The sequence below is a fragment of the Lepidochelys kempii genome, chromosome 4 (genome assembly GCF_965140265.1).
Source record: "Lepidochelys kempii isolate rLepKem1 chromosome 4, rLepKem1.hap2, whole genome shotgun sequence".
Lineage (NCBI taxonomy): Eukaryota > Metazoa > Chordata > Testudines > Cheloniidae > Lepidochelys > Lepidochelys kempii.
The window spans coordinates 17,786,956-17,811,895 of NC_133259.1; the positions used below are offsets into that span (position 1 = coordinate 17,786,956).

The following is a 24,940-nucleotide window of genomic DNA, read 5'->3' on the forward strand; positions in this document are numbered from 1 at the left end:
GAGACACCACTGACTTCCTGAGGAAACTACAATCCATCGGTGATCTTCCTGATAACACCATCCTGGACACTATGGATATAGAAGCCCTCTACACCAACATTCCACACAAAGATGGACTACAAGCCGTCAAGAACACTATCCCCGATAATGTCAAGGCTAACCTGGTGGCTGAACTTTGTGACTTTGTCCTTACCCATAACTATTTTACATTTGGGGACAATGTATACCTTCAGATCAGCAGCACTGCTATGGGTACTCGCATGGCCCCACAGTATGCCAACATTTTTATGGCTGACTTAGAACAACGCTTCCTCAGCTCTCGTCCCCTAACACTCCTACTCTACTTGCGCTATATTGATGACATCTTCATCATCTGGACCCATAGAAAAGAAGCACTTGAGGAATTCCACCGTGATTTCAACAATTTCCATCCCACCATCAACCTCAGCCTGGTCCAGTCCACACAAGAGATCCACTTCCTGGACACTACAATGCTAATAAACAATGGTCACATAAACACCACCCTATACCGGAAACCTACTGACCGCTATTCCTACCTACATGCCTCCAGCTTTCACCCTGACCACACCACACGATCCATTGTCTACAGCCAAGCTCTGCGATACAACTGCATTTGCTCCAACCCCTCAGACAGAGACAAATACCTACAAGATCTCTATCAAGCATTCTTACAACTACAATACCCACCTGTGGAAGTGAAGAAACAGATTGATAGAGCCAGAAGAGTTCCCAGAAGTCTCCTACTACAGGACAGGCCTAACAAAGAAAATAACAGAACGCCACTAGCCGTCACCTTCAGCCCCCAACTAAAACCCCTCCAACGCATTATTAAGGATCTACAACCTATCCTGAAGGATGACCCAACACTCTCACAAATCCTGGGAGACAGGCCAATTCTTGCCTACAGACAGCCCCCCAACCTGAAGCAAATACTCACCAGCAACCACATACCACACAACAGAACCACTAACCCAGGAACTTATCCTTGCAACAAAGCCCGTTGCCAACTGTGCCCACATATCTATTCAGGGGACACCTTCACAGGGCCTAATAACATCAGCCACACTATCAGAGGCTCGTTCACCTGCACACCCACTAATGTGATATATGCCATCATGTGCCAGCAATGCCGCTCTGCCATGTACATTGGTCAAACTGGACAGTCTCTACGTAAAAGAATAAATGGACAAAAATCAGATGTCAAGAATTATAACATTCATAAACCAGTCGGAGAACACTTCAATCTCTCTGGTTACAGGATTACAGACATGAAAGTTGCAATTCTTCAACAAAAAAACTTCAAATCCAGACTCCAGCGAGAAACTGTTGAATTGGAATTCATTTGCAAATTGGAAACAATTAACTTAGGCTTGAATAGAGACTGGGAGTGGCTAAGTCATTATGCAAGGTAACCTATTTCCCCTTGTTTTTTCCTAACCCCCCTCTCCCCAGACGTTCTTGTTAAACCCTGGATTTGTGCTGGAAATGGCCCACCTTGATTATCATACACATTGTAAGGAGAGTGGTCACTTTAGATAAGCTATTGCCAGCAGGAGAGTGGGGTGGGGGGAGGTATTTTTTTCATGCTTTGTGTGTATAAAAGATCTTCTACACTTTCCACAGTATGCATCCGATGAAGTGAGCTGTAGCTCACGAAAGCTTATGCTCAAAAAAATTGGTTAGTCTCTAAGGTGCCACAAGTACTCCTTTTCTTATTTCCCATTTTGTATTCATGCAATTGAGTATTCCTTCCTAAGCTCAGTACTTCGCATTTGTCGTTATTGAATTTCATCCTATTTATTTCAGATTATTTCTCCACCTTTTCAAGATCATTTTGAATTCTAATTCTGTCTTCCAAAGCACTTGCAACTCTTCCCAGTTTGGTATTGTCCACAAACTTGATACGTGCGCTCTCTATGCCATTATCTAAATCACCTATGAAGATACTGAATATAACTGGACCCAGGACACATCCCTGAGGGACCCCACTGAATATGCCCTTCCACTTTGAACCATTGATAAACACTGAGTTCTATTTTCCAACCAGTGCACCCAGATTATAGTAGATTTCTCTAGGCTATATTTCCTGAGTTTGCGTCTGAGAAGGTCATTATGTGAGCCAACATCAAAAGCCTTACTAAAGTTGAGATATAATGGCTAAATAGAAAATATTTAGAAGTTGCAGTCTCTCTTCATTATTTACCAGTAGGAAAAAAAACTGCACTACTGAGCAAACCGTAACAACCTCAAGCACAGAAAACATCTAAAGCTTTCTCAGAGATTCAGAAATTTTAAACTTATGAGGAAACATTATGATTAAACTATCTGTCCTCTTGCATAACACAGGGTTTTGCCCATACTTCTAGCATTGAGCTCCATCTCTTGTAGAACAAAAGCATTTATTTCATAAAGACATTTAAAAATTAATTCTAGAAGCATGAAACTAAACAACAGACATATGTCTAAATATGTTGCCATTAAAGAAATTTGCAATTTTCTTACTAAATTTTCAAAGGGGTAGACATGACTATGCTGATGGGAGAGATTCTCCCGTCGATATAGTTCATCCACCTCCCCAAGAGGCAGTAACTGTGTTGTGGGAGAAGCCCTCCCATTGATACACCACTGTCTACGCAGGGGGTTGTGTCAGTATAACTATGTTGCTCTGGGGTGTGATGTAGTTATACAGATATAGGTCTGTAGTGTAGACCTGCCCTCAGTAACAGTCACTACTGCACCTCAACAACAGAAATGTATCTTGGAGTTTAAGTTAATAATTAATAATTATTTTAGGATCATTGTTCCTAATTATAAAAACAAGGAGTTTGGTGGCACCTTAAAGACTAACAGATTTATTTGGGCATAAGCTTTCGTGGGCTAGAACCCACTTCGTCGGACACTTGACCCCCAGATACTTGTTCCTAATTATAGTATTTTCTCTTTTAATGCAAGATGTAAGAGGGTAGAAGTTACATTGTTTAATTTCAATAATGGTTAATGCTAACAATTTAAAAATAAAAACATAACTCATTCTCCTGTTAGACCACACACAAATAAAAAAGAATACAGACCATCTCTCTCACCCCAACTGTATTACAGAAGAAAGCAAAGCTTTTCATTTATTCTTCACTGTTCTGGGATTCTAGTTTACCTGTTTTATTAATCCGCTCTTATTCAAGCTATCAAATTTCTCTAAAGTGAAATATTTTCAGACTATTTTCCTCCACCGAACAAAAATTTCAGGAAGACACCATAGATCAGGTGGTAGCAGTGATTCTAAAGTTTTCCGTGATTCATGACTATAAAAAGTTGAAAAGAAAATGTGGCTTAGTTGCTCGCCTTCTTCAGAAACTAAGCCTTATGATCCAACAAAGGCACTATTTCCAGAACCTGAGTAGACTAAAGTCACAAGAGAGATCTCCAAACCATACCTCTTATACAGGAACAAGCTGCAGCGTCATTGTGTTAAGACTAGAGATCAGAAGCATCAGTGACCGTGGAACCCTATCACATAATCAGGACCAGATAGAGAATGTATGGTCAAGCAGAAAGAGGCTTGCTGTTTCTGAAGTTCCTTTTCAAAAGGAAAATGATCACAATCTAAAAGTGTGGTTTACACTGAAAAATGATATTTAATAGCATCACAAGAGGAGGTTGGGGTTGTTAACATGTATTTTGTTTCAGTGACTTCCTTATCAAGTTAGCTCAGTTTAGAAAGCAAAGAAATAAGTTATCAGTACTGAAAATTCATTGTGGAATCTAACAGTCAATCTGAGGTTTTTTTCTAGGTATCATAACACCATGAATAAAGACTCATAATAAAAACGGGCAAACACTTCTGGTGTGCCAGCCAGAAAGTATCCACCTCTCTTTGTCACAACTTCACTAGCTCTGCAGCGCTAACAAGCAAAAATTACTTAAAATGCTATTTTAATTAGAAAAGAACGCAGATGTGACAATATACACAAGGAAGAAAGACAAATCTATTGAATAAGATGCTGCTATTTTTATGTAATCTTTTCCTGATGTAACTGCACTTCAGTTTCACTGAAAATTAAGTATATTCTAGAAGAAAGTTTTTAATTGCAATGGGCTTTTCTAAGACTCTGTTTATGACTGAATCTACTGAAAATGATTAATTTTGTGATACTGCTAATGTGAGAGGTTAAAAGGAAGAGATCAGACATTTTCAAAAGCAACATTTACACTAGAAGAACAATCATAAGGCATAAAGTTAGCAGCATTGGTGCAGGGTAGACAGCTTTTTGATTCTTTCATTGGGCCTAAACACTTCACAAACAAGGCTATACCTTCTGCATGATGCCCAAGTTCATGCAGCAGAAACAGCCAATGTAACTGAAAACTTCAGTCAAAATTGTCATTTTGGGTGCCAAAAGCTTGAGAACTATATCTCTACGTAAGTACCTAAAATAACGGGCCTGATTTAGTGAGGTGCTAGCATCTACAGCAGGGGCTGACAACTTTTGGGACGTGCTGGCTGCTGCTTCCCAGGCCAGGAACGGCAAACCGCTGCCGCTCGGAGTTGCGAGGGGCCGTGCCTGCGGAGAGTCAATGGAAACAAAATGTCGCACGGCCCGCCAGCGGATTACCCTGATGGGCCGCATGCCAAAGGTTGTCGATCCCTGATCTACAGCTTTTACTGAAATCAACTGGAGCTTGGCTGCTTAGCACCTTTGAACATTAGGACAGTTATTTAGGTTCACAATTCTGGATTTTAGTGCCTAACTTCAGGCACCAAGTTTGAAAATTGTAGCTTTCATTTTCAAATAGATTTGGCTTTTTTATGGCAATACATGCTTCTTACAATCTGAACTTCCACACAGATTGGCACAATAGGTGGAGCTTGCCTTCAAAACAAATAGAGATGGTTTGCAACTGCAGGAGCCATTACTGATTTCTGAATTTTCTAACTGAGCATATGAAAACAAATAAAAGCATATAGAATGCTTCCTAATAAAATGTTGTTCATGTAGACAATTTTAGTTTTATGACAATACTTTCTAATGTACTAATAAAATTAGTATAGTTTATTTTGTAAAAAACATGAAGTTTTAGTAACAAGACCCTTCATGGCAGCACTCTGCTGTTAAAGCTTTCTGTCTTGCAAGGTTCTACTATCATTGCAGATTAACTGGAATGCAACACACAGAAAAGGAAATAGAAAACTATTTTATGTATTATTTGTTAACTTTTTTGTTTACTGCCTTTTATTTGCTTAGCTAATTTGCACAAGCCATAATGTGTATCCCAAAACTTGCTGGCTTGTCCAAACTTTTTAGTAAAGATTTTAACAGATGCCATAACAACATCTTATAATTAAGGGCTGGGATGTTAGCGTGCACCAAGCCACAGTGTGAATCTACAGCACACTAACTTGCTATGCAGTATCATCCCGTGTGGACACTGTTACAGCACTTTGACATACTCCCATAACAGTGTCAGGATCATTATCCCCGTTTTGAATAAACTTATCATTTACAATATCCTCACTGCATTTTGTTAGATCCTAAAAATGGATTCAGGTATATTAATATACTCTCCATCTGTTAGAGAATCTGTTGAGAAAAAATATTATTTGCATACCTTAGCAAGAGATCACAGAGGAAGTTATATCCTTGCCATATCCTAAAATCATCCAACAGTGTTTGTGATACATCACTGGAATCTTTGAGAAAGCAAGAAAGCCCAGCAAACATCTCAACTATTTCTAGGGGAGAAAGGTCATCAGATTGCTGCATGTTCTGAACACAGGTGGACAAACATTCTTTTTCTGTAAGGACACAATTAAGAAACAGTTTTCCCCCATCATTATACATATTTAAAAGCATCATTTCTGATTTCTAAAATATGCTTAGAAATGAAGTAACAGTTACTGTAACAGTTTATCATCACACAATATTTAAAGGGACACTGAGCTTGAAATTGAGCCAGTTTCAGAAGCAGCTTCAGGGTATGTCTGAACTCTAGTCCTGTTAACTCTCCCCCATCTCTCTCCCCACACCCTTCACTTTTGTCTTACAATCACATTTTCTTATATTTAAAGAATAGGTGAATATTTTTCTCCCTCCTATTGCTGTATGGAAATCCTAACTAACAGACACTACAGAGAATAAAGTGAAATTGACTATACGCATTAAAATAGAGCAATTTATTTTTCACTTGAATCCCCTTTAGTCAAAATAATCTTACATATTACAACATAGAAAATTTCAAAAGAGAAGTATGACTTTTAATGAAGCCCCTTTAAAATGTTTAACAGCTCCATATAGCATTTATCAAAACCATCGAACTGTCCAAGGAAGCAGTTCTCTTTAGAAAGTAAAAGTCGATTAATCAAGAGGTTAAATACCAAGCATGTTGATAAAAACCATTACACACTTATTCCCAGAAGCTAAATCCAGAAGGGGCCCAGCATACATTTCATTTATTTGCACTTTAAATTTTAATATAATGAAAATAAAACAAAGATTGAATTTACTATTCTGAAGTAAAATGTTAAAGGAAAAAAACCCTGACAAATTACAATAAATTATAAAATATCTTCCTTCCTCTAGGTTGTTAAAAAACACTTTTTACTATTTTACTGACTCTAGAGAAAACCCTTAGTGTTGTCTTTTGCAATATGCTTGGATACGGTATCCTAGGTCTTCTTTCATATTGCTATTCTGGCAGGGAAATAGTGTGGCTGGACCTTCTGCATGGCTAAGGATCCTTGAACACAAACAGGGCAATAAGTCTTATTTCAGCTCCCATCCTGCAGTGACATAGAACTGGGTATTATTAATCCATATTCACTTGTCACATGGAGAAAACTTGACCAACAGCTGCCCCATATTTGTGGCTAGATTTATGGGTGCATTCTTTATTTCACGTGCCTTGCTTCAGTTAGCCAATTCTTAGCTCACCATCACCTGGCAGATACAGAATATCTTCCTAGGTGGGTACATCTACACTGCAGCTGGGAAAGAGCCTCCCAACTTGGGTAGACAGACTCACACTAGCTGAGCGCCAGGTAGCACACAAAAAATAGCAGTGTGAACATTGTGGCTCTGATGGATGCTTGGGCTAGCCATCAGAGCTCAGACCCAAGGAGGCAGGAGGGCTTGAAAGCCCAAACTGCGAGTCAAGCTGCAACATCCATCTCTCTCTCCTAGCTGCAGTGTGGATTTTCAAAACAGGCATTCAGAAAGAACGTTCCTTAAAGCATTATCTTGGATGACATTACACAAAATGTTATATATCAGACAGACCACAGATCACGTAACTCCCTTCCGAGACACTGTCATCTTTTAATCAGGTTTATGGTCATGAACAGGTTCGGTTCCAAAAAGAGACAGTAGAGACTTTTGGTTTTTTTAAGGCTGATACATGATTAATTATTTAAATGATAAAGAACACTACACTATCAATGGTGTCAAGTGTCGGGGGTAGCCATGTTAGTCTGTATACACAAAAACAACCAGAAGTCCGGTGGCACTTGAAGACTAACATTTATTTGGGCATAAGCTTTTGTGGGTAAAAAACCACTTCTTCAGATCTGTGGTCTGATTGATATATAACAGATGCATCTGAAGAAGTGTTTTTTTACCCACAAAAGCTTATGCCCAAATAAATCTGTTAATCTTTAAGGTGCCACCGGACTCCTTGTTGCACTATTAATGTGTCTCTTAATATGCCAACCAGGTTATACCATGCAACATGCTATCAGTAAAACAACAGACATTGGTACAATCACAAACTAGACATCTTCTTTTCCTGCCACATTCACCAAAAAGATACATTACGGATGTAATTGGGAACAATTGTCCCCCCTTTGAAGTCATATTTGAAAATGCTTACCACTGTTGCCATTAGGCTCCTTACTTATTTTTTGTCTTTGAAAGCAAAATCAGGAACTCATTTGGTTCTGGTTTTTTGTTTTCTTTTTAGGCTGAGTTGGGAGTCTTCTGTAATTTGTGAATGGCTAGCGTGAGAAACATTTGTAGACCAAACTTCCTGTAGTGTTGCATGGGATATATGGAAGCAGGGTTACATATTTGAAAAGCTGCCAGCACAATTTCACAGAGAGTCTTAAGAAGACGTTCTCCAGGGAATATTCACAACCAACTTAATGTTACAGATTGCTAAAAGATGCTGTGCCTGCCTCTCCCACCCCAATTTAAAAGTTTAATTTATTTTAAAAGATTATCGCATTTGAGAGCTACTCCCTATAATTTAAATGATGAACCCTGGCAGAACCAGTATGTACTTTTATACTACTAACTAGTGTTTTTTTGTTTGTTTTTTTAAATGCACCAGCTCAATGTTGGGAATACATGTGTCAATCCTTCTGCCTAGTTCATCTGCATTCAAAGCTGCTGCCATGCATGTTAATCTATCTACTGGGTGGAGAATCTTTATGGCTTGGTCTGACAAATTCCATATCTGTTATATGATGGGCTAATAGCAATCACTGCTGGTCACAAACATTGCCATTTGAAGATCCATTAGGGATAACGTGAAGATGGTGTGCAAAACCATGGAAATCACGACTTACGCAATGGAACCACCTGAAGAAGTTATACTTCCATGGGCAACAGAGCTATTATTTGTGCTGCTTATCTCAGACAAGGCCAAAAAAAGATATGACTTTGCCTCATTACCTGGATGTATCTGAATACTCTCTCCATATTTGTTTGTTGGTGAGATTACACTGGTTGTTTTAAATAATGCACTGTTCACCTTACGGCAGCAGCTTTCATGGATCTCTCTGAATGTTCAGACAGAGCCTGCAGAACACAGGGCACTGGTTCCCACTCCTTGTGTCCAGCTGAGTTCACAGATGTCCAGGGACTTTATTTAAAAGTAGAGTGGCTGTACACCAGCTGGAAATGAGAGACACCTAGCCTGCCTGCCTCCACAAGGGGCTACTGCTACATCAAAAAGCAGGTGATAAATAGGAGCCACCCCTCAGAAACTGATGCCACCAGCACCAGTTACAATAATCACAAATAGCTTCTTAATATTACTTTTTCATGTAAGCACCCTCTTCACTAACATGTTCCACACTGTGAAAACATTTGAGAACCTGTGCTCTGCAACATTAAACTGAGGTGTGGAAAAAAACCTCAGATGACACCATGGGAAGTTGGTTTATGTACAAGAACCTCTCTAATCTTATTACAGAACAATTCTGATGACATTATTTTAACCTTAAGTCTACAGATGTACACAAATATTCTTAAATATTCCTAAGTACATTAGTTTTTGCTATATTACATACAGAAACTACAGGATGAAGGAAGTAATACATAAACTGGAACAAAAGAATAAAAACAGTATCTCTTTAAGATACACACCATGAATGTATTTCACTACATTGACACTAAGGCCATGACGCGATATGGTCATTAGTACTTCCCCTGCACTCTTCCTCCAAGGCAGATTACAGGGAGGGCACCATGAGGTTATTGCACTAAATAAAAGCTGGAGATCATCCTTCTGAGCCAGTTCTTCTGCCGGGGACACAAAACTGCACAATTTTACTAGGATCTGAAACAATAAGGCATTCAAATTATTAAAACAGCACAGGGACAGTAAAATATTTAACAGCAGAACTCTGTTCATTGGTACTTTTACACAAACTGATAAAAAAAAAGATCATCCAATTAGAACTGTTATGTTCATTAGCAAAGTAATGTGCAGTTCTTTACCTTGCATATTACTTCCTGAATAGCCTTAATTACCTTCATCCATGTTAAATAAGACTAAGATTTGGTCTTCAAATGTTCATGGTTATTCCACCCCTCAGGCCCATTAAAACGTAATGAATAGGGCTAAACTAGCAGACTACTTTAAGTGTTTTATGCTGCCATGTAGGGATCAGAGTTTGAGTCCTAAATATGCTCCATTAATGCACTGTCTGCCAGAGACAGAATTGTTCCCTAGATAGCATGTTCAACTCTTGCAACAGGAATAGAGGTGTTAACAAGCTAACCACCCTAATGCTTTCTAATGCATGAAGAGCACTGATTGGATGGGATGGGAAGAGCAGCATCCATGCCTCCTTGGCCAAACGAAGAGCAGGCAAATCATTGGGGCAAGTAAGGTTACTTAATATGGCTGTCTTCAGTGCAGAATTAACTTGGATAATCAACACCCAGGCCTGAGCACTTGAGTTAGCCTTGCCCAGGAGTTAGCAGCCACACTGCAAAGCCCTACTTGAGTTGCTGTGCTACCTTGTATGTGTTACTAGGACTTCTGGGGCCATATCACATGGTTCTTTAGTGCTGCAGTAAGTGAGACGCTCTACCATTCTTTCACAACAACCTGTGGGAGAACTTGTTCTGTTCTTCTGGGCACATGGGGTGAATTATAGGAAGGCAACAGAGAACCATCAGCATTTGAGTTATGTAAGCCTGTGTCCTCACTGGAAAGTGGGTAGATTACCAGCCCAAATGAAAGCAGAACCCAGGCTCTAACTCATACCCCAGTCATGCCAGCTAGTCTGGATAGAAAGTGCTATTTGAATTCAGGAAAGAGGTTTTCAAGAATGGATAGGAGGGGGTTGGGCAGCACTCAAATAAAAGCCCAGGCTAACTCTGCACTGAAGACATACCCATGTTGTACTTTGCCTTGTACAATGGGGCCCTAAGTTGACTGAAACCTCGAGACACTACAATATAAATGTTGAAAAATGATATCAACATCTAGCTTTGACAGAATGAAGAGATCTCAGGGGCCTTCCAGAAACACAACAAATAGGTACAACATGCAAAGAGTACCATGGGTATGCATTTTGCTTAAAAGCATATAGGTTATTTTGACCAAATGAATAGTTTATTAAATTTTCTTAACATGAGAAATGTGGACTGGTCGAAGTGAAAGAAAGAAGCCAAAAGAAAAGGTACTCACAACAAGAAGTCTGAAGACAAGTAAGAGACATCATTTTTAGGAGGAAGAATAAATCTAAATTCAACCAACAAATTGGTTGTTAATAAGTAATGAGTACCACACTCAAAGAACCTTCGCTTGTTTTTAATTGTAGTAACTTGAGTGAGGAATAGGAATTGCTCTGAATTTTCAGACTTCATGAACGAGACAAGATATTCGTTTTGTCAAGTGTAAACTCTCTGAATTATAGCAGGGTGTTATAAGTCTATAATAACCAAAGCCTATCACCAAGTGAAAGAATAAGAACAATCTATGACTCAAGAGAATGAAGTTATTCTGTCAACACATAGAACATTCATGAGACACTGTCTAAAGCCACAATGGCTTACTGGTTTCAGTGTGGCCTCAAATATATTTATGTATGGCCAAACTGACAAAGGCTAAAATTTGAAAAGATCACTCGGAAGATGAAGCCTCATCAAAAAAAAAACCTTTTACAAGACAGAGAAACAGCCAAAGGTGCATTCATGATATTTCCAACTCTTTCAAATGGGAAGTTAGCTTTCTCTTTACAAACAGACTACCAAGTGACTCAGTCAGTTTTTTCTTCCATAAAGGTACAGGACCATAGCTTCTCTAGGATTTCTTCCTTTTATTCAAAGTGTCATTCATAAAGAACAGCACACCAAAAAGTTGATATTCCAGGAACATTTGTTCATTATGTGCAAGTCTAAACATTTTTAATTACTCAAAATTTATTACCAATAAAAATGTATTGTGTTTAATGTATCTAGTCAGATATTTAAACCCATAATGCCAAACCTAAATTGTACTGGTTTCAGAGGAACAGCCGTGTTAGTCTGTATTCGCAAAAAGAAAAGGAGGACTTGTGGCACCTTAGAGACTAACCAATTTATTTGAGCATGAGCTTTCGTGAGCTACAGCTCACTTCATCAGATGTTTACCGTGGAAACTGCAGCAGACTTTATATACACACAGAAATCATGAAACAATACCTCCTCCCACCCCACTGGAGTGCACGACAGTGGGGTGGGAGGAGGTATTGTTTCATGATTTCTGTGTGTATATAAAGTCTGCTGCAGTTTCCACGGTAAACATCTGATGAAGTGAGCTGTAGCTCACGAAAGCTCATGCTCAAATAAATTGGTTAGTCTCTAAGGTGCCACAAGTCCTCCTTTTCTTTTTGCTAAATTGTACTGTGTGCCAAAAGGAGTTGAGGGAGCACAGCACCTTGCACAAAAGAACACCGGAGCTAGAACAGATATATCAACTGACATATAATTGTCTATCAGCATCTGATTATAAACTAACATAATACAACCCTTTCTAAGGTTAAAAAAATATGCCGTCTACCCTCTTCCTTCCATTGACAAACAGAGTGAAGATAATTGTATGAGCTATATAAAATGCGGCGGTAAAATCCATCTTTATTTCTTTATTCTTATTATTTTGTGGGGGGGTTTCAGTTAAAGCGGTGAAGTTAAATTCCAAGTCAAGTACACAGACTAAACTGCAATAAGTTGACTGATTCGTTCTGTTCTGCTGAAAAGTACTTAAATTAAGTCATTCAGGAAAGCCACAATAGTGACTTCCCTTTCCTGCCACACAAAGGTGATTTATTTCCCTATTAGAAATAAAGGTGGCATGTTTTTAAATAATCTTCTAATTAATATCAGTGCTGCTGATTTTTACTGTACTTACTCAAATGACTGTCATGGCTAAAGACATAAGACACGACGGGGGGGGGGGGAAGGTAGGGAGAGGAGGAGGAGGAAGTGGTCTGCATGTCATCCCTCTTAAGCAGCCCAGTTCAAGTGCTACACTCATTTGTGAAGACAAAATATTTTCTGAGAAAAAAAGTACTCAATCTCAACTCTGCTGGCAGGGAAATTCATTTTGCTAACAGCCAGCTGTCTCTGTTAACAAACAGAGACAAAAAAACTTCCATGTATGAAGTCACTGGCTCAGATCAACAGCAATTTCTGGAGATACCAGATAAAGCCACCTCTTTCCATTTTTCATACCGCCCCTTCTTAAAAAAAAAAGAAAAAAAGAGAAAAACGTCTGTCTACATACTCAACACCTATATTTTCTTTTTACCTGTACAAAGACTTTCTGTAGTAACGTTCGGCGCTCTGCTAGAGGTAGCTCATTCTGCGCTCCTCCAACTACCTCAGGCACATGTGGAAGGTCAAAAAACAGATATAGACATTTAACAAGCGTGGAAGGCACCGACATCGTCGTCATGCAGTCCACTGTTTTCTGAAAAACAGAAAAGCCAGTAACATTTCCCCATATTGTAACAGTGAATTTTTTTAAAATACAACATAATTTTCTTTTAAATTCAAGGTATTCTGTATTGTTTGAAAGAATGATTTAATTATGCAAATTATTGCCTTTAACGGAAGTCACAGAGATAGAAGCTTGCATAAAACTTTGACGTTTTCCTTCCTATAAATTTAACAAGCATCCAAACTGCTGTACCGATGAATGATGTATTCTTCAACATTTTCAAAACAGGAAAAAAAAAAATAGAGGAAAAACAAGACAACACTCAGAGAAAGGTCTAAATATATCAACAGTAATAAAATAACCATTAATTATTCATATGACAATAGCATATAAATGCTTCAATTAGGATTAGAGTCATTACTTTACACAGAGGAAGACAATTCCTACCACAAGACAAGACAACAATGTAACAAACAGTAAGAGAGAATGGAGGACAAAAACAACAACGATAAAAGCATAATTTACATCAGCTTGATAGATCTTAGCAATTACAAACTATAAAGCTTTTTAAAATAATGTAAAGATCAGCAATCCCCTCAGGCCCTCAATCTAGACCTCATCAGTTGGATATTTCTTGCAGTCATCATGGAAGTGTGATTGGATTGGAAGGAGAAGGTATTGGCTTTACGTTGTTTCATGCATACAGAACAGCGTGGAAGAAAATGTGAAAACATCTGGAGGAGAATGGAAAAGTTGGGAGGTGGGGTCTGGTATTATTTGTAAAGTAGGTAGGATGATTTGGTAAGATACATGAACAGATAATCAGGGAGCAGAGAGAAGACAGCATGCAATTGTCCAGTGTGTCAGAAGGCCAGCCAGCAGAGCCACAGTAATACAGCTCATGGTTGCCTTTGGCTTCACTATCTCTTTATATAGTGTGGCCTCCATGAATGGGGTACTATTTATTCCCAAATTCTTTGTCTTTTAAGATGCTCCAAGTAGCCTGCAAAGATATCCATTTGGGACAAAATCAAATTCCACATGCTCTGCAGGAATCAGCATACTGAATGCAGATAGCCCTTAAATACCCAACTTAGAATTAACAAATTTAATGATCATACACAATTCAAGAGTATGGAAGGATATAGAATAAGGATAAGAGACAAGAACAGTTGGTCAAGGTGCCATCAGCATCTCAAAGACTAATATCTGTTACGGATATCTTAGGTTCTTGCATGTTCGTACAGACTTTTCTTTCATCTTCACAGTGAGATCTTAGTTTGGTAGCAAAGATCATTCTATTCTTCTCAAATATTCCTAACTATTGTTTTTCAAAATACACATTCCCCATTATAGGTGGTTAGATAACAAAAAAGATTTACATATATTTTTCCTAGTAAGCACAAGGAGTTCACTCCACTGTTATTCATGGGACCAAATTATTAATTGTTTCTGAGTGTTCAGACTGCTGATTTATCAGTGAAAATATTCCCAAATTCCAAAGGTTTCAAAATATAAAAGATTTTTTCCAAACTAATCTTACCAGAAATGTATTTTCTTCTATATTAATTGTCTCTATATAGGTCTACACTACAAAGCTGCACCACTTTGATGAAGACGCTCTTAGCCAACGGGAGAGAGCTCTCCCATCGGCTTGCTTACTCCGAGGTGGCAGTTAGGTTGGTGGGAAAAGCTTTCCTGCTGACACAGAGCTGTCTACACAGGAGGTTAAGGTTGGTATAACTACTCCACTCCAGAGTGTGGTTTTTTCCACACCCCTGAGTGACACCGGTATACCGAAGTGTGTAGTGTAGACCTTACCTCAGTTTATCCAGTCATGGAGAATAAACACCACCACGTGATTTACAACTTGCATAGAGGGTGAGTTAGTGCATGGAAAGCTGGGGTGTAAATCCTCAAAATATTAGTGGACCAAGAACCAACTACCTGCACTAGCAGGGTCCATAAGCACTAGAAGTTCCCTAGTGCTCTTTGACCTACTTCCATTTGAAACAAGAGTAGGTTAAAGCACAAGGAAGAACTTTTAGTGTGCAGAAGCAGGGTCCACATGGACAGTTAGTGTGCTGCAGATTTACACCCCCACTTGCAGCAAACTAACTCTGTCCAAACAAGCCCTTAGAGGATTAGTTATGCACTACCACAAATAATTAGCAGGGAAACGAACACTTCACGAACAACTTATAGGTTGAAATTTGTTTACCAACTATTCAGTGAATATTTTAAAACTTTCACAGAAAATGACATTAATTCAATAAATGATGCATTAACAGAAAATAATTTTAAAAAAATTCACGGTTATTTATATCTTTAACCAAATCTAGACCCCCAAAGAGATCATCATCAATACCTGGTCACAAGAATTTGTTTCGTTTTTGCTTCTAAAGTAAAGAATTTTTGAGTTATTTCAGTTTTAAAATGATTTTAAGGTGCAAAAAGCACTTTTTAGACTCTGAAATTTCTCTTAAGCCACTTCTGATTTATTACTTCTTTACCTAAAAATTATTTTACTGTGAGCTAAGAAAAGACATAAATTTCAGCGCCAGGGGACTTTTTTTAGGCAACTTCAATTCATTACAGCATCACTCCAGAGACACTATAATAAAATTAAACCTCAATATAGGAAGGAGATGTAAAGGACTTTATGACCTGTAAGCTTTGGAATTAGGACACTGTTCGATGTTCCCAGGGCCCCTTTTCACATGTGCTATTTAATGAGAAATGCTGCAATCCTGAAAACATTATTTTGGTTAAAACATTCTTCCTGCTTTGGTTTTCATTATCATAAAGAAGAACTAACCTGACCGGATGAAGCTAGTAAATTTATTGTAGTGAGCAGCATCCAACCTCTACTGGCTTCTTCACTTTGATTGATCTCCAGGAACTGGACTATGGCACGACTTGCAGCTTCTGTTGAAAAAAAGCAAGGCCAACTACGTGAACACATGCAGCATGGAAAGTGGATCTTCTTTACAAGCACCACACAGAATTTAAGTTAAATTCTGAATTTTCCAGTGTGAGTACATTCGAGAGTGTAGTGATTGTCTGGTTTCACCCATGTAGCTGCTATTGGGGCATTTAGTGCACTGGATGAGGTACACCACAAATGCACCATGAATCCAATGATTTATGTGATATACATCCATGACATTTTCATCCTCTGGACAGACGATAAAAATGATGAGAGAGAAAAACACCACATCACCTGTGGGTGAACACTTTTCACAAAGCAATCACTATATCAGACCTATCAGTCCTCATCTTCAGAGGAAACCTGCACAACACTTTCAAAGGACGAGCCTGGGAACTTCAATTCATAATTTCGCTAGATAATAAAAATCATGGGCAGAATGGAGACACTGGATTTATGGCTTATTACAACCATCTATAACCTATATAACTATAACCCCAGCAGCTTTGCCCCCCCTCCTTTTCTTCCCTATGACTAGAGGGGTATTAACAGGCTACTTCATCTTGAATGGTCCCTTGAAATATTTGTTAACTATTTATGGTAAACAATCTGTTCCACCTTGTATTTAGCTGTGACATCCTGAGGTCTGGCCTATACTTCGCGAATACAGACTAACACAGCTGCTACTCTGAAATCTGACACCTATGTCAGTACTACTTCGCTCATGGGTGTGAAAAATCCACACATCCCGAGCAACCTAGTTATACTTACCTTAATCCCCGCCCTGTAGACAGCGCTATGTCAACTGGTGAGCTTCTACCACCTCTTGTGGAGGTGGATTAACTACACCTCTACCCCAATATAATGTGGTCCTCAGGAGCCAAAAAATCCTACCGTGTTATAGGTGAAACCGTGTTATATCGAACTTGCTTTGGCCTCGACCATTTCCATTATTAATACAGTATTTCACACAAGAAGTTTTATTCTTGGTTTTGTTTTAGAAAGGGCGTGTCTGATGTCATCCTTCACATCAAGCCTGGGGTGGGGGCTCGCAGCCGCACGTCCCTGTCGGGGTCAGGGCTTGCAGCCCGGCACAGGGGTCAGGGTCAGGACTCACAGCTACACGCCGGGGTCAGGGCTCACAGCCTGGCGCAGGGTTGGGGCTCGCAATTTGCGGCCACATGCTGGCCTTGTGGCTTGCAACCCCCCTCATAACTGGGTCGCAACCCCCAGTTTGAAAAACAATGTTGTAGACAAGACAGAAAACCATTTTTGCTTTACTGCGTTATATCTGAATTCGTGTTATATCGGATCGCGTTATATCGGGGTAGAGGTGTACACTGATCGGACAGCTCTCTCCCATTGGCATAGGAGCATCTTCATTGAAGTGCTGCAGCTTCACCAGTGCAGCATTTTAAGTTTAGACCTGCCTTGAGTAAGTTTTCCAGACCTGAAGAACTCTGTATAAGCTGGAAAGCATGTCTCTCTCACCAACAGAAGCACCAAAAGACACTCCCTCATCCACCTTGTCTTGCTTCCAAATACTGTAACTTCTCACTTAAAGTTGTCCCAGTTAGCGCTATTAAGTTGCTGATCAATTAGAGAACATGCTTGTTTAAAGTTGCACAATGCTCCCTTATAACATTGTTTTGCAGCTGCCTGCTTTGTCCACCGCTTGCAGGAAGAGCAGTCCATTGCAGCTAGCTGGTGCGGGCTTGGAACCATGGTGGACCGGCAGCCCCCTGATCAGCTCCCTGCTCCTCTAAGTTCCCTGTGCAGCAGCCGCCCAGCAGGCTATCAATTGCCAGCAGTTCAGCTGTCCCTCCCCCCACTGCCATGTGCTGCTCCTGCCCTCTGCCTTGAAGCTGCTCTCAAGAGCCTCCTGTTTGCGGGGGGGGGAGGGGGAGAGAAGGGGGAGGCTGGTAGCAGAGGGGGGATAATGTCAGGGTGTCCCCCTCCCCCCTGCTCCTGCACCCCACTTACCCCATCTCCATAGAACAGGGGACACACACGACAGGACAGGGCTCAGGACAGAGGGAGTTTCCTGGCAGCAGCTGCTGGTCTCAGCTTGCTGATAAACTTAACAAGATAGTATACCTAAGAGCGGGAAAATGCGCATCTCTCTCTCTCACACACACACTAAACACACACACGCACGGTGTGTGTTGCTGTCTCTGTCTGCCATGCTGTCTCCCCTCCCTCCATTTGTGCTGCCTTGTAGAGTGTGAGGCTACATTAACAACAAGTTAATGCTTGAGGGCTGAGCCAATTGCTAGTTCATCATTTAGCAGTAAGGCATTCCCTGGGAAATATCCCACTCTCTGACTCCACCACCTCAACCAAGCTTCACGATCGTCATCACTGTGTACAGTATTAGATTGTTTGTTTAAAGCTTATATTGTGTGTGTGTGCGTGTCTGTGTGTGTGTGTGTGTGTAACCTCCCCTATTTACATTAATTTTTATGGGGAAATTGGATTCGCTTAACATCGTTTTGCTTAAAGTCGCATTTTACAGGAACATAACTACAATGTTAATGAGGAGTTACTGTAGTAGCTCAAGCAACAAGATTGATCCAATCTGAAATTACTGTATTGGGAGGAACGTGCACACCTCCTTAAAAATAGTGCAGTGGATCCATCTTCAGGGAATTCAACAGAGGCTTCCAAGAAATAAAAATAAAAAGACAAGACTTATTTTTCTAGATTTCTTTGAAAGTGAAGGTTAAAGAAGAATGAAGAGCACAGAACACACACACACAGAAGCCTCCATCCATGATCTTAGGAGTAAGAATGGGGAGGGGAGGGGGGGGTTTCAATTTTTTAAACGTGTCACGTCAGCCATCTTTTGTCTGTGGCTATTGGTGAACAAAACCGAATTGGTAAGTCATAGAATCATAGAGTATCAGGGTTGGAAGGGACCTCAGGAGGTCATCTAGTCCAACCACCTGCTCAAAGCAGGACCGATCCCCAATTAAATCATCCCAGCCAGGCCTTTGTCAAGCCTGACCTTAAAAATATCTAAGGAAGGAGATTCCACCACCTCCCTAGGGAACGCATTCCAGTGTTTCACCACCCTCATAGTGAAAAAGTTTTTCCTAATATCCAACCTAAATCTCCCCCATGCAACTTGAGACCACTACTCCTTATTCTGTCATCAGCTACCACCAAGAACAGTCTAGAGCCATCCTCTTTGGAACCCTCTTTCAGGTAGTTGAAAGCAGCTATCAAATCCCCCCTCATTCTTCTCTTCCGTAGACGAAACAATCCCAGTTCCCTCAGCCTCTCCTCATAACTCATGTGTTCCAGTCCCCTAATCATTTTTGTTGCCCTCCGCTGGACTCTTTCCAAATTTTTCCACATCCTTCTTGTAGCATGGGGCCCAAAACTGGACACAGTACTCCAGATGAGGCCTCACCAGTGTCGAATAGAGGGGAACGATCACGTCCCCCAATCTGCTGGCAATGCCCCTACTTATACATCCCAAAATGCCATTGGCCTTCTTGGCAACAAGGGCACGCTGTTGACTCATATCCAACTTCTCGTCCACTGTAACCCCGAGGTCCTTTTCTGCAGAACTGCTGCTGAGCCATTCAGTCCCTAGTCTGTAGTGATGCATGGGGTTCTTCCATCCTAGGTGCAGGACTCTGCACGTGTCCTTGTTGAACCTCATCAGATTTCTTTTGGCCCAATCCTCTAATTTGTCTAGGTCCCTCTATATCCTATCCCTACCCTCCAGCCTATCTACCACTCCTCCCAGTTTAGTGTCATCTGCAAACTTGCTGAGGGTGCAATCCACGCCATCCTCCAGATCATTTATGAAGATATTGAACAAAACCAGCCCCAGGACCAACCCTTGGGGCACTCCGCTTGATACCGGCTGCCAACTAGACATGGAGCCATTGATCACTACCCGTTGAGCCCGACGATCTAGCCAGCTTTCTATCCACCTTATAGTCCATTCATCCAGCCCATACTACTTTAACTTGCTGGCAAGAATACTGTGGGAGACAGTGTCAAAAGCTTTGCTAAAGTCAAGGAACAACGCGTCCACCGCTTTCCCCTCATCCACAGAGCCAGTTATCTCGTCATAGAAGGCAATTAGATTAGTCAGGAATGACTTGCCCTTGGTGAATCCATGCTGACTGTTCCTGATCACTTTCCTCTCCTCTAAGTGCTTCAGAATTGATTCCTTGAGGATCTGCTCCATGATTTTTCCAGGGACTGAGGTGAGGCTGACTGGCCTGTAGTTCCCAGGATCCTCCTTCTTCCCTTTTTTAAAGATGGGCACTACATTAGCCTTTTTCCAGTCATCCGGGACTTCCCCGGATTGCCATGAGTTTTCAAAGATAATGGCCAATGGCTCTGCAATCACATCCATCAACTCCTTTAGCAGTCTCGGATGCAACGCATCCGGCCCCATGGACTTATGCACGTCCAGCTTTTCTAAATAGTCCCGAACCACTTCTTTCTCCACAGAGGGCTGGTCACCTCCTCCCCATGCTGTGCTGCCCAGTGCAGTGGTCTGGGAGCTGACCTTGTTCGTGAAGACAGAGGCAAAACATTGAGTACATTAGCTTTTTCCACATCCTCTGTCACTAGGTTGCCTCCCCCATTCAGTAAGGGGCCCACACTTTCCTTGACTTTCTTCTTGTTGCTAAAATAGCCACAAGTCTTACTTGATCCAGGGCTGGTGAAAAAGAGACATGTAAGACGACTGAAATTTTCCATTTAAATAATTATTTTACACAAAGAGAAAGATTTATTTTCACATCTGCTCTATGCATTTAGGCATCTGCACCTAACTTTTAGAACTATACACAAGTCAATCAATCGACTTGTAGATCTAATATACTTAATAATTATACATTTCTACACCTCCTGCAAGGGTATAAAGTAAAGGAAGTAATTGGCAAGAATCCAAGTGATACATATACACTACTTTAAAAAAAACAAAAACAGACTCCTCAATCTTCAAAACCAAATCTTTTCATTTACAGTCTACATACACTGAAAGTCAAGAGAAAAAGGGTCACAGCAGTCCTTCAACAAACCAATTCTTAACCTGTTCACTACTAAACTGCAGCAATTTAAAAACAATAGTAAATAATGGAGGAAAGTAAATGTGTTCTCAGTGTGGCTAGAAAGATTTTGCATGTGGATGTAAATGGTGTATCAACATTACACAAAGGATTCTAGTTAACGAATTTTTTAAATTATTTTTTCATGCAGCCTTCCCTACTCTGACTTCCCTGTTCATTTTAACACTTGTAAAGAAGGAACTAGTAATCCATTGTCCATGGATAAAATTTTTCCACATTTACTGGCAACTGACCATCAAAACTGAGTAGAGAAAATACGAAGTGGAGTGCTTTTAGAGGCACCCCTACCTTTGCACATTAATTCTATTTATATAAATTTTTAACATCAAAAATATGCATTGAAAGTGTCAACAAAAGGTGATGGTTCTTCTAAAACCCTTAACCACAACTCACTATCTCTAGGTTTAAAGTAACATTAAATAACAGGATTTTACTGATGTAGTAATTCTGGCAGAGCTTAGCTGTATTGTCTTTAGTTAAATAAATACTACGTGACAGATTTCAGATCAAAGTCTATTCCATAAAGAACTTCCCCAAATACAAAATTGAAATGAGAATATAAAACCATGACTTAGCATGGTTGATCAGAGCCCACCAAAAGCAAGAAATACAGTACGTCATAAGTGCGCTTTACTAATCCATGCATTTTATAATTCATTTAAAATAATGTCTGTCTCCGCTTTGCGCAAGATAGTAATAAACAGACTGGTATTGTGAGGTCTCCTAAGAATTCATTATTTTTATACACTGTAGTGAGGTACTTTCTCTACTACCTGTGATGCATTTTTTGTTTGTTCACTATGTGCAAAATTTAGTTATTAGTGTAGTTCAGTGTTAGTTTGCTGATGCACCATAGCATTCTGTATTGTCTATGAAAAGTCAGCATTAAATACTGGATACAAAATCTACAAACCAAATAGCATGCAAATAAGCCAAGTTCCATTTATAGAGACAATTGTTCAGAACTTTTATAAAAACAGATAAAGCAATTTCAATTAACTAAAGGCAAGGTTAGTACAGAGTTTTACTCAAAACACGCGCACACACTCCCCTCCCTTTTAAGGCACCAAATTTCTCTTAAAATCATTTCTTCTCATACCTCAAAGTGTATAGATTTTTACATAACATATACAATAATATACAACTAACAGCTTTTATTGATCTACAAGCGTGTTTACAAACCAAATTCTCTCAAGATAAACATGCATAACGTCCACTGAAGTACCAGACTCATCAAAACTCATAGAATCTTGGAAATTTAGGATTGGAAAGCAGTTCAAGTCCAACCCCTACATGCTGAGGCAAGACCAAGCAAATCTTAAACATCTGTGGCAGGTGTTTGCCAAACATGTTCTTAAAAACCTACAATGACAGGGATTCCTCAACATCCCTTGGTAATCTATTCAAGTACTTAACTACCCTTACAGTTTTTAGGAAAATCTTTCTATGTAACCTACATATCCCTTGCTGCACATTAATTCTTGTCCTACCTTCAGTGGACATAGAGAATAACATATCATACACGGGGGGAAGGATAGCTCCGTGGTTTGAGTATTAGCCTGCTAAACCCAGGGTTGTGAGTTCAATCCTGGAGGGGGCCATTTAGGGATCTGGGGCAAAAATTGGGGATTGGTCCTGCTTCAAGCAGGAGGTTGGACTAGATGATCTCCTGAGGTCCCTTCCAACCCTATGATTCAGTGATTCAATGGACCATCCTCTTTATAACAGCCCTTAACCTATTTGAAGGCTGTCTTCTTTTCTCAAGTCTAGGTATGCCTAGTTTTTTTTGTTTTTGTTTTTTTAAAAACCTTACCTTATAGGTCAGGTTTCTAAACTACTTATTTTCATTGCTCTCCTTTGGATTCTCTCTAATTCCACATTTTTCTTAATACACAACCTTGGAATCCTGTTGCACTTAGCCATTTGGAGTGGATTACTGTAACTCAGTCTACCTGAGAAACAGAAGGAAACTGCAGCTGGTCCAACACACAACACCCCACTTCATAAATGGAACAGACCATAAGAGCATTTAATGTCAGCACTCTGCAATCTGCACTCTCTCTTCATTCACCACCAGATCCAAACTGAGATACTGGTCCTCATCCTTAAAACATTGAAAGGACAGGATCTTTTCTCTCTGTGCTGCCGCCACTCCTCAGTACCACCAGAGACACAAATGAGCCTTAGCAGATAACACATGGTAACGCTATTAGAAGACAGAAGCAGAGTCTTCTCAGCTGTGAATCGCCTGCTAGGCAACTCTCAGAGGAAAGCAAGAAGAGCTCAAGACTTCCCATATTCAAGGTACAATATAAGATTCACCTCCATGCAAAGCCATTTATCAAACAGAGCAGAAGAGAAGCATGGCAACATTTTTCTATGTCTGAGGATTTTTGTCTTATTTTGGAATGAACTTGCTATTATCTTGTGATAATAATTAGCTACGGTGCTTTAGAAATGCTTTTAGAGATAACATATCTGAGTGTAAAAACCTATAAATACATGCTGCACCCTCCCAATATTCATTTTATAAGCATCCATACAGCTCTCACAGAAGAGAGCTCATTGGCACATTACTGACTTCACTGGAATGCACAACACACACTTTACTAGGCCCAGTCTGTCACCCCATGCACTACCTGTGGACTTATTTGATGCTCTCCGTCGAATTTCTGTCACCATCAATCGTGACACTTGTGTAGTAAACTGTAGGAGGTCAGAGAATTTTTCTGTCATTGTACTTGGAGGAGCATTTCCAAACACCTAAAGACAAGAGAAAACAGATTTTGTAATGTGGTAATATCTGTTGCAGTTTTTCACTTGCAACCAAATCTCTTTTACCATTAGGAATTTAGCACACAATTGAACAGAAGTTTTTGAATTCAACACATTTTGTTAGATCAGGGCGTGACAAATCCATCTGTCCCGGTGAATAAGCAAACCAATTTTGTCAACTTACGAAGAATCTGAACACCCATTTTTTTTTAAAAAGTTAAATTTTTACCCCTTATGGTTGCAAAGTTAGCTTTCTAAATATGAGTGAAGCCAATGGAGGGTTGTGTTCCTGAGCCTGCTCCACTATCTTTAACACTGCTCAGAACTTTCACTCTGACACAGTTTTTTAACTTGCCAATGCTTTTTTCTGTTTCTCTTCTGCTATTCGGAACTCTAGGCAGCAATAAAACAGAAGTACTGAAACTCAAGTATCACATTAGCTTCACGATGCAGCACTTTGGGAAGAGACAGGCACTACAGTTATTCACGAGAAAGGAGGACCCAAGAAAAATGGAAGCTAGCAAAGAAGGGGTAGACCTCTTCTCTTTGCAGCAGCAGCAGTGAGGTCTGAGGGATGACAAAAGTGAGGAGGATGCCTATTACTTGCAGTAGTTTGTAAGCTCTGAAAAAGGAAAACTAGAAATGTCAAAGTCTTCCAGTTTTGATGCCTAAACTCAGACACTTATGGCCTCATTATTCAAAGTTGCTAAACACGTACACCTCCCACTGACACTAATGAGAACTTCAGGTACACTACACATCTGAAAATCAAGCCATTTTCTCTATTTTCTAGGCATCTAAATAACCATGCTCTGATTTTCCCCTTGAATATAAGTGGTGTACTGGGTGTTCAGTCCTTTTGAAAATGAAGTTTTATTCAGATGCCCAAAACAAGGGCTATTTATCTGGCACTGGAGTTCTTTGAGATGGACTCTTCATATTTACACTCTTGGGACAGGCACTGACCAGT

General features: G+C 40.0%; 1 protein-coding gene across 9 annotated transcripts in view; it reads right to left on the minus strand.

The window, feature by feature from the left end:
- The window catches only part of WDFY3 (WD repeat and FYVE domain containing 3), a 262,278-nt gene that overhangs the window by 169,461 nt on the left and 67,877 nt on the right, over nt 1-24,940 (minus strand). For 8 of the 9 annotated variants that reach the window (XM_073340560.1, XM_073340559.1, XM_073340566.1 and 5 more), the window contains 5 exons: nt 23,835-23,958; nt 15,986-16,095; nt 13,036-13,197; nt 9,381-9,573; nt 5,626-5,812 (listed from right to left, as the gene is read on the minus strand). In XM_073340560.1, the coding sequence (XP_073196661.1) occupies nt 5,626-5,812; nt 9,381-9,573; nt 13,036-13,197; nt 15,986-16,095; nt 23,835-23,958 (776 nt within the window). Of the gene's footprint in view, nt 1-5,625; nt 5,813-7,881; nt 8,000-9,380; nt 9,574-13,035; nt 13,198-15,985; nt 16,096-23,834; nt 23,959-24,940 lie in introns of those variants that run through there. The other variant, XM_073340567.1, reaches the window with a different exon arrangement.